The 10,928-nt window shown below is 41.2% G+C and overlaps 1 protein-coding gene across 1 annotated transcript; it reads right to left on the bottom strand.

Moving 5' to 3' along the window:
- Nucleotides 1-1,599: 1,599 nt before the first annotated feature.
- On the bottom strand, nucleotides 1,600-10,724 carry slc25a28 (solute carrier family 25 member 28). Its single transcript, XM_084735934.1, has 4 exons — nucleotides 10,194-10,724; nucleotides 6,600-6,828; nucleotides 5,677-5,733; nucleotides 1,600-3,657 (listed from the first exon to the last, which is right to left on the bottom strand). The coding sequence occupies exons 1-4, from the start codon at nucleotides 10,536-10,538 to the stop codon at nucleotides 3,092-3,094; spliced, it is 1,197 nt and encodes a 398-aa protein (XP_084592060.1). The 5' UTR covers nucleotides 10,539-10,724; the 3' UTR covers nucleotides 1,600-3,091.
- Nucleotides 10,725-10,928: the final 204 nt, after the last annotated feature.

Here is a 10,928-nt window from a genome sequence, read left to right as displayed (position 1 = left end):
CTTATACTGGTGAAACTATAGCTAACTACTGTATGTGTTGAGACTGTCATGCATATTATGTATGTTTGCATAACACCTTGTTGCAATTTGCTCACAACTTGATAAATCCGTAATTGCAGGAAATAACATTTTTGGTAACTGTCATTTTGTTAATATTTCTTTTAGAGAAAATGACTTAAATGATTATTATTTATGCTTATGTTTTGGTCCAGCTGTGTTGTAACCATCAAGTTAATAGAATAAAGCATCAGATTTGAGTATGCTTTCTTTTTCCAGAAAATTATATGCATATTTATTTATTATACTTAACAGCCTATTTTACTTTGAGCTAAAGGAGATAACTGAGGTGGAAAAAACTGAAACTTTTAAGTTTATTTGCCTTAACTTTAAGTTGCACTTATAAACACTGTTGATTTGAAATCATTCAGATTGATGATTGAACTGTATCTAACCTAAAGAAATTGTGTTAATCTAATTTGTGTGTTTAATTTTTTTTTTGGAGTTGGTCCAAGAATTTTTTCTGTGTATGTTTCAGACAGCAATGTAACAGCTATAATGCAATATGATACATGCAGGTATTGCTGGCTCAGTGAGGACAACTCAGCTGTCTTGGTCTGTATGTCCTGCTCTGAGGAATCTGTGGCTTCATTTGACTACATTTACCATCAACACTGACTGCACATCCGCATGCAAAGTGTTGAATTTTCCCTTTAAGGACATGCAAACCTTTTGATGATTTGAAAACACATTTTACATGAAGTTAATTGGTTAACAACCTCTGCCTGGTGCAGTTGTCCAAGTCTGTCGATTTATATTTACAGACATCATTGGAAGAGTTTTGTTAATGTAATGTATTTTTGTATTTTTAAGGAAAGGATATATTTGACTCAAACTCTATTCTAACACAATCATTACCTCTGATTCTTTTCTAATTTCTCCCACTTAATGGGAATTCATGTTTCCAGGACACTCTGGTGATGAGCTTCACTGTTACAAGATGAGGATACAAGCATCTCAAAGCTCCTGTGTCCACTGGAGAAATATTCTCCTGTAAAGAACATGATTGCTAGTTTTAACAGTATAGAGAGCTACTAGCTTCAGATGTCAGAACGCTGACGCTCAGGGGTGTGTCTTTATTTGTTTGTATTGTATTTTCTGAGTTACACTATCAACACACAATCTAGTTCCACACCAACTACTAACTCTGCTTTGAAGTTTATCAAACTTTATGTTATCATGCATCATTTTCTGAATTCCAAACGCTTCCTTCTCCTCGCCGTTTGTACGCAGGCTGTGTCCACAAGTTCAAATTGTGTTTTCAGTCTTGAGGGTCAAAGTTGAAATCTGCACCTGTGTTCAAGACTAAACAACTGTACCTGCCTCAAACTGAAAATAAATACCTGAAAACACACACACAAACTCACCATGTTTTCATTCATCCCATTCATTGGTTTCTCTTCGACAGAGAAACAAAAGACTTCAAATCTTTCACACACACACCCAGATTAAAACGGGAACTTGTCGCAACTACGGGTGAATAGCCAAGAACCTTCTATTCAGTCATCTGCATTTAGAAGTGAGAAGAAATCAAAAGAGGGCTCCCATCATTTATGAGCAGCCAGTCGAGCCCCGCTGCTCAGTCTTTAATCAACAAGTGCAATTCAGTGTAAGGAAACAATCAGACATCAATCAGTAAGAATGACAGCTTCCATTTATGCGTACTCAACAGGGGTACAGACACAGATCTTGTGGGATACTGAACTCCTTGATATTCTGAGTTAAATTCTTCTTTTGGGCACAGAACGTTGTACACAACCTTTGCTTTCAAGCACAGCTATTGAAACTCAGTAGTTCACAAGCTGAAAACAGGCTGACAGCTACAGTTGATGCGTATTTTAATGCTGCCCTGGATCTGCTGTGCCAAACACGTACACAAGGCATTAATGGTGAGAACTTGGTGAGTATCTGGGTGATCCGTGGGTTATTCTAAACACATTTGGGGAAAAACAAAGGAAACGTTTAAATTAGCTGAAAATAAAAGTTATTAAAAATAAATTAAACACACTTCAAATACCTCAGAGCTACTGTAAATTGGTATTTTTCTGTCCAATTTACATGATTGAGAACAATGATGGGAACAATTTTAAACATCAGCATTTGAAAAAGGGGGAAAAGTACCAGATACATCATACTAACTGCCAATACCAAACAAAAAGGGAACCTCAAATCAGATCTATAGTCTGTGTTGTATTATCAATACTGTAGAACTACATTTCAAATTACACAGTTCAATTAATTATCATATGCTACATTGCCATGTTTGCAGGGTTCCATAATTTTTTTATAAAAGTATCTGAGTAATGATCCAAGCCAGGAAATGAATAATTAGCAACAACATGTTCTCAGCTATGGTCACTTTGTTTTTGATTAAAAATGGTGAAAAATACTTTTAAATAGGATCAAATCAATACAGTATTTTTGATTAAGGGCTGAATGCCTGTATGCACCCCAAACTAGACACCAAGAACTTGCCTTGTCTTGAAAAACTAGGAATAGTAATGAGATATTTAAAAAAAAAAGTGTATTCATAAATCTGGAAAGGGGTCTGAATCAGGAGTCAGTTTTAGGGTTTATTTGCAAACTCAAGGATTTGGATGGGTGAAAATACAAATCTGGTCCTAGGGCAGCAAAGCTTATGAAACTATGAGAGAGTTAACAGTAACACTACTGCCCTCTGCTGACTACCTCTCCAACTCAAAACTTGTGCGTTCTTCAGATTTATTCTCAGCTTAGACAAACATAGTGGTCACTAGAATGACTTAAAAAAAACCCTCCAGATGAGCTAGTTCTATAATACTGTGTAAACGGGAGAGAAAAAAAAATCAAACCAAACCTAGTCTTGAAATGGTGTAGCAGAAATAAAACTACTCAAACTGTCTGTGAAGATGTCTTTCTTATCTGCTATGTCTGAAAGGGTTGGGACAACTGAGGTGGATTTTAGTCATATTCTATGTGCGTATCGACTTCATCTTCTCCTCACAGGGAGGACAGAGCAATATTAGAGGAGATTAAACCAAGGAGACATCAACATCTAAGCCTCCATGTGCTGCGCTCTCCTCTTGTGCTGGTGCTTGGTGAGTCCATACTTGAAGAACTCGTAGACTGACCAGCTGATGGCTGTGGAGGGCATCTGGTAGATGACCCTCGCCTGGACTCCCTTGAAGAAGCCCTGCAGGCCACCCAGCCTGTAAACTGTCCGGAAGGCATGGGCCAGGCCCGAGATGTGTCTGTGGGCTCCTTGGCCTTGACCTTTGCCGGGGCCTTGGCCGTAGGTCAGGGAGCCGAGGGTTAGAGACTCCTGGGTGTTGAGCAGGGTCTTGCAGACGTCCAGAGGCGTGGTGGCCGCAGCCGCGATGGCTCCAGCCAACGCTCCAGACAACATGTGGGATGAGGGATTGTACTGTCTCTGGGGGTTAAGCAGCTCCTGAAGGTACTCGTAGGTCATGAAGTGGAGCGCCTGGAAGGGCACGTTCATGGTGAGCTGGGTGGTGTAGCTGCGGTAGAATGCAGCCGTGCCCTCTTTCTGCCACACGGCACGTACACAGTCCAACACGCCGCGGTAGGGCGAATTATACATCTGCATGCGCTGCTTCACAACTAGGGACATATGGGTGGATGAATTGATGGAGGAGAGGGCCAAATGTGTCCAGGGTTGGCAGTAAGAAAGAGACAAAAATGGAGAAAGAAAAGAAGAAAATAGTGAGTTATTACCTGCCGTCAACCTTTTCTTAAAGGAGAAATTAGTAGACATATTTGCCTCTGACAACAACACTACAGCTGTGGTGTCATTTGAAATATCTATTTCAGGCCAGAATAACTGTTTCAGTTTGCCTATTTCGTATTACTGCTGAATGTTCACCCAAGTGTCAGTTTATGAATTGGAAGAAATCATAAATAATCTTTTAGACGTGGTCGATGTTTGTAACGCTTAAATTAACCGATACGTTCACAGAGTCTGATCAACATACAGCGGAGGACTCGTCACTTGTTATTGTCGGTATATAATATTGCACTTCTCTTGTGCTTCTGCAGCCTGCCTGAGCTTCTTCATGTTTTCATGTCTGGGGAAGAGGGGGCTGCGACAAACAACTCACTTCAAACACTGATCGTAAATTAAATAGGGCTTCAACCTATTTAATATACCGTCTGTGGCTCCAATTATACTGCTGTACTCATTTTTGAACATGCAATTGCTACATATTGCTTCTTTTAATTTCAATAAATACAGAAAGATGTAGGGTGTCGTGTTAGTTTTTCACAATTGCTAAAACACTAAACCTCAGTCTCAAACCAAATGCTTAGTACCATAAACCCATTTATCGAATTGTTCACATACATTCCTCACTGTGATGCAGTCGTGTTGCAATATACTGAACACAGGTGGCAGAAGCTGAACCCAACTACAACACAACTCATTAACACAGTGACTAATGATGTGAATTGACCAATCAACTACTAGAATCTGGATATATGAGTGGTTCAACATCAATCAGTGACTCATAAACGTCTGCATGGCAGTGGAAGATCTATGACCAAAACCTGACAGTTTTCCCCATTGTCTGGAAAGAGAGAAAGTTGGCTGGGATGTAGACAAAGTTTTCTGGCCTGACCCAGAACAAAGATGTGATGCTGAAGCAGAATAATCTGCTGTCTGCATTACTTTCAGTATACAGTATTCAATATGATCCATACTTAGCTTTGATTATACATTTTTATATATTTTTTTGAAATGCAAAATGTGTTTATCACACAATAAAAATGTTTTTTCGTAGCTACATGCCTTTCAATTATTTTTTTTTTATAAAATCTGTAATGGCTCCTCAGTAGTTTTTAATGTGCTGACTGACTGTGTGTGTAATCTCACAAAAATGTTTGATTTTTTCCAGGTTTTGTGAATGTAGATTTGGTTTTGTGTTTACAGTTTTGAGAAAAGGTTGGAAGGTTTCAAGGAATGTGCCTTAGCAATTGTTAAAAACTGTAACAGTGTTTGCTCAGACAGCTGCACCCCATCTAACAGCTGCACAAGAGGACTCTGACCAGTGTCCTTCTACTGACATGTTTGGGCAGGTGGACTACTGAGGCAGCTGTGAAAGTCAATATGTGAGACTGTAGGGTTAAGGCCAACATGTGAAGATGGCTGGCCCACCTGTAAGATTCTTCACTGAAATTTCCGTACAGCAAACTTTTGTTTTTAAAGACAGGATGTCTTAAAGGAGCAATATGTAAAATCCTAGGGTTTAAAAGTGAATACTGCAGTCCAAACAGCGAGTTGGAGCCGTAGACTGTACATTAAATAGGTTGAATCCCAACCATCTATGGTTGAAGTGAGCCGTTTTCCCCTTCCCCCACCTCGCCAGAATCAAAGCTCATGCAGAGAACTACAACTCCTACACTGTAAGTGGATCACCTGATTCCAACTGTAATTTGCCTGTCAAGTGAAATATGCAGTCATTCACGACTGGAATGGAAATATAAAAGGAGAACATGCTAACTGTTGCTTGTTGTTGTTGGAGAAGCTAGTATTTCCACTTAAGCAAATACATTAAATATTTCACCTTAATAGATAATTCTGTGGTCAAAGACAAATAGCTTTCAATTGTAAAATGTTGCCTTTACCTTCAGCTGGGTTCATGACTGCATCATGAAGCAGTGTGGCCACACACCCAGCTGTTCCTGAAACAAACAAACCTCAAAAATTACTACACACTAACATAATCATGAAGAATACGCAAGGAGAATAGAAGATGCTGCAGCAAAGAGGAACAAAATGAGAATGAAAAGCCACATTCACTTGTAATAGTAAGAACCCTTTTGATCATGTCACAGCCTTGACTGCCTTATTCCTAAAAGCCGCAGATGTCATGCTCAGAACAATACATCACTGTGGCACAATTGGTGCATATTCAGCAAATTGCACAGGTGTAAACTAGAGATCACGTCTGACTGAATTTAGGAGGCCAAACCTGAGCAAAGAGAGACACCTTGTGGACAAGGCTGTTCACTGCTCCTTTCAAAGGGATTTTAGACCAAACCCGAAAACTTGAAAAGACAGGACCAACAGAGGAGAGAGCATATAAGATGGGAGAAAGAGGACTTACCCAGCCTCCCACTAAACTGGAAAACAAGGAGGAGAGAGTAGGGAGAAGAAGGAATAAGGAAATGGTTGACATTCAGAGCAAGGCTTTCAAATTGAATCTCTTTCTATTTTGTAGGCGAGGTGACTTTGATGAACTTGACCCCAATAAGACAAACTGTTTTGACCCTGGCAGTGTATGACTGTAGCTATGAAAAGCCAATTTGACAGCCTGCCAGGGGCTTTAAGGACTGGTCAGGGCATGTCTACACTACACCCGGATTAGGCTGAGTCAGCAGCTTCGTAGAGATCACTCTGATGTAGCCTGGCATTAGGGTTGGAGTTGGACAAGTCCTACAAATCAACCTATAACGCAGTGATCTCAAAAGTTAAGACAACCATAAACAATCTGTATATTTACGGCATGTGTCACTGTTAATGTGTGTATATGTATGTTTTTTGGTACCATTAGCCAAATGACTGTTAGCCCCTGGGTGAATGACATCACTTAGAGTCTTTTTGAGTTTCTCATAGCAGGCAAAATAGAGGGCATGGGCAGGTCCAGCCCCGAGCGCTGTTGCATTCAGCCCTCTCATCGGCCGCCAGACGCCCTCTGTGGCTACAATTCGGCGAAGGGCATCCATCACGTTCCTGTAACGGGCCGCGGGGTCGGGCTGCAGGCTCTGCATTCGTGTCTGGAAAAGAGGACAAAGTCAAATGTAGCAAAGTTCAAAGTCAACAGTATGCTTTCTTCCTGCCAACCAAGGGGCAGATGTTAAGTTCAGTAACATGTCCAAGGAATTTGATATAAAAATAGAATGGAATGCATCATTTACGTTTTACCATATGTCTGCCTAATAGAGCAAAGAGTCCTGAATAGACTGTGGTGTGAATAAGCGGTCAAATAAGGGAAATGAAGTGTTCAACATTGTGTGCGGGGCGTGTTGGTGTACATGCATAATTGAATTGAAGGAAGTATGGAGTTACAAGCTCCAAGGTCACAAGGGGACATAAGCTGACTTCCTGTAAGCCTCTTTCCACTGACCCTGAAGCACCCTTTCTCTCTTCCTCTTAACAAACACACACACACACACACACACACACACACACACACACACACACACACACACACACGCTCACTGAGATAAGTTATAGATTTTATATAAACATTAATTAAAAGACAAGTACAAGGGATCAGTGTTTTAGTCACCTGAAGACAGACTGGGCGAGGAACTAGCAGCGACATAATCCCTGAATACCAAACTGCCAGCTGAGCGCACAAACTTACAACCCACTGTGTATGTGCAAGGAGTGCCCTAGAAAAGCATAAACATGGCCTCATGTCACTCTATACTGCAGCTGTGGAATGCAGGGCCCAAAGAGAGTTCGTTAACAGTGGTTTGATCAGTGATGTCAGCAACCATGTTAACACCTTGTGAGTTTTAGGAGGGGGTGAAAAAGATTGTTGGAGCTTTGTTCTAAAACTCTCATCCACACTGCTGTAAATGTTTGCTTAAATGTCCTCAGTCAACATCGTCTTTTCTACACGACAACACATTTTTTGTATCCTATTCTTGTATTGTCACCGGCTAGTGTTAAATATATCACTCATTCTTGAACATACCATATATTGAGAGGTTTCTGATTTTTACTCTACTTGATCAAACCCCTGACTATTAAACCATATAACTGTCCAACCTCCTAGTCATTCTATTTCTTATTTATTGTAGACTCTGTCAGATGGAAAATCAGATGGAGTTGACAAAATGTTATATTTTTTAAATTAACTAATGATAATGTCCTTGAATCCCAGAAAATTACACCTAAAACAACACTTTACTCACTTATCTAACCATTACATTAGACTGTGAATGGAATAATGGAATTATACGTGACTTTTCTTTGTTTTCTTTTCTTTGCCATTGGCATTATATATTAACCATCAGCCACCTTGCTCTCTCAATATCGGCATCAGTCACTGAAAAACCCGTATCAGTATGTATCAAGTTACTTGATGCCTGGCATGCAAAGCTACTGCACAGCACCTGGCTAAATAGTGAAAAGACAATGTAGTCTCAATACTGGCTTCTTCATTCATTCATGTCCCACACAGACTCACGCATGGACATATTGCATGTGACAGCAATGCATGTTTATCTAAAGCATGTTTGCACATCTAAAAAGCAAAGACCTTTGTACTTGCAAACACTAGCTCGACCACTTTTTGGAGAGAACACTTAAGACTTTCAAGTTTCTCTCTGACAAATTCAATTCTATTGAAATACCATTCACGTGCACTGCGTAGTATACACTCTAACAGAACTACAAATGCAACACGCTTTTTTAAATCCACAACCAATTACTGGGATTTAGGATACACTGAGGGCGAATGACAGTCTATTCCACACTATAATTACAGAACAATCTCTTAAGTGAGGAGCTTATCGTGCAGGAGGAAAAGTCTTTAGGAGGAGAGGGGGAAATCTCTAACCATGGCAGTTAAATAAAAAGACTACGTTTAGATGCATTTTAGATATTTAACAGTTTCCAGCAAATATCCATTTCTCTGCAAAATATGTGGTTGCTTCTGTGCAGTAGACTTAATTCTGCTGAGTCACAATGCCTAAATCTCTTGTGGCTTGCTTGGCAAGATGCTGGGATCAAATAGCGGTGTGGCAGACACTCCCGCACATAAGCCTGCTCTGTAAACACTGGTCTTCTCCAGGTTCAAGGCTGGATAGGCTGTAACAGAGTTAGACTACAGGTGGAGAAGACATGGATGAAGCATGGGTGTATGGACAGCTTTTCAGTCTGACATGGACAGCTGACTACACTGAGCTCATTGTCACTTGCCCCATGTCTCTAACTAACCTTGTGCCTGTGTTATACAATGGTCACAACTGCATGGCCATAACTAGCTGACCTCTTGGGGCAATAGGTCAGACCTCTTTATGTTTAAATTTAGTCGATTGTAGTTAGTTGTTTTGAGTAATTTTTACTGTCCAAATTCTTTGCTTTTATCTTTTGAAATGTGATTATTTTCTGTTTTTTTTATTCCTCATTACAGCAAACTGAATATCTTTGGGTTGTTGAGTGGCTTTGGGAAACAATGGCATTTTTCACAATTTCATTAACTGAACAACTAATCGATTAATTGAGAACATTATCGACAGATTAGTCGAATGATCAGTTGGAGCCCTGCTTAAGTTAAACCCAAAATAAAACTAACTCATATGAAGATCACATGGCCCAGTGAAGCTGAATGAGTCACATGTGATCAGAAGACCTCTTCAAGCAATTATTAATGGTGTGTCAAGCAGGAGGCCTGCTGTCACACTCTAAGAAACTACAAAACTGTCTGCTGGGAAAGCAGCAACAGATGCTCCACTGTGGACTGGAGAGACCAAACTGTCTCAAAACTGCAGTGAACTTCATTTCTCTGTGTCCTTGTAATGATAGTGGCAAACAAGGCATAAGTTACTAGAAACAACATTCATAAAACCCCGTGTTTTTGTAAAGAGTATATCTTTGGTCTATCTGGAGCTGCTGTTATAGTTGGAATTCATCGCTAACTGGTTCCTCTTGTTAGCTAAAGCTGCTTGAACTGCATAACTTTCTTTTTGCTGCAGATGATTTACTTTTGTACGCATAAAAGTTAAGTATTAATGTCAGTTATACTAATATTATACCAGCTGAGGCTTTGACAGCAGGTTGATTTTAGTAATTTTGCGCAAAGTGACCAAATGGGCTCCTGTGTGTGACCCTACTAGCGGCTGTCATAACAATTAGCCAGGAGCTAACGTTAGTCGCGCTGAACTTATATTAGCATGCTAACACGTTAGCTAGTAGGGACGTGAAGCGCTAACTGAGCCGACTGACCTTGTCCTCACAGCCGTCAGCTCGGCAGCGTGTTTATGTTAGCCAGACAGCTAAGCTATGCTAACAAACATGTTGGCTACAATAACAAAATCCACAATACAGAACAGAGACCGGGCTCTGACAGCAGTGAACACCCATGAGCAGTGGTGGGTCAGCCTGCTGAGCCACTGAGCTATTCTACCTTGACACAGTCGATGGGGAACATGAGGCAGTGCTCCATGATCCCGGCCACGGCTCCAGCCAACATGTGGGTGCTAGTGGAGGCTCCCTGTGGCAAACCCTCATACTCTGGTTCAGAGTCCTCTGTTTGTGCGTCTTGTGCACTGCGGATAAATTCAACAGCCTGTAGCTCCGTTTCCCCTCCGATGCGGGGTGTCAGGCTCCCCACGATACTTTCCGAAACTCCCCAGAATCTGCCCCCCAGCCATCGAACTTCTGCCCCGGCAGATGCGCCAGCAACCCCGGGATCATTGCCTGTGGTCTCCGCTGTCATCCGACGCCTCCTCACAAATCCATCTGCTTCCATGAGAAACCAGGTGATGTGTTAAGTCTTTAGGAAAGCAGACAGGTCAGTCCTAAAGTTTTACATTCCCATGGGGCGGTATCACAGCTTCGAGCCTGCTACACCATTCCCTCCCCGCCTTTCCACTTCCCAGCCAGAGCCAAGCAGGGGAGGCCGAGGCGGACAAATACACAGCGAGCTCCACCGCAGGCCGCGATGAGGAAATGATCTCTCATTGGTTGCTACGGCCAAGTCCTACTCACGCTATTGGCTGATTGACACGCCACTCATGATTGTTGCCCACTTCAAACACGGTGCCATTTGACAAGTGCATCTGTAAAAGCGATCAAAAGCACCTAGGTCACTTCAGGTCACTGTGAAAGACATTTGTGAAATTAACTGCTGACATACAAA

Source organism: Lutjanus erythropterus, chromosome 14 (genome assembly GCF_056507025.1).
Source record: "Lutjanus erythropterus isolate fLutEry1 chromosome 14, fLutEry1.hap2, whole genome shotgun sequence".
Taxonomy (NCBI): domain Eukaryota; kingdom Metazoa; phylum Chordata; class Actinopteri; order Lutjaniformes; family Lutjanidae; genus Lutjanus; species Lutjanus erythropterus.
This window is presented reverse-complemented; position numbering and strand designations above follow the sequence as displayed.

Bases quoted from the DNA above. Each gene is read 5' to 3' on its own strand.
- slc25a28 (XM_084735934.1), bottom strand. From the start codon at position 10,538: ATGGAAGCAGATGGATTTGTGAGGAGGCGTCGGATGACAGCGGAGACC. The intron at 5,734-6,599 runs GTACCAAAAAAC...TGTTTGTTTCAG, and splicing joins TAACAGTCATTTGGCTAATG to GAACAGCTGGGTGTGTGGCC. The intron at 3,658-5,676 runs GTAAAGGCAACA...ATATGTCCCTAG, and splicing joins AGTCATGAACCCAGCTGAAG to TTGTGAAGCAGCGCATGCAG.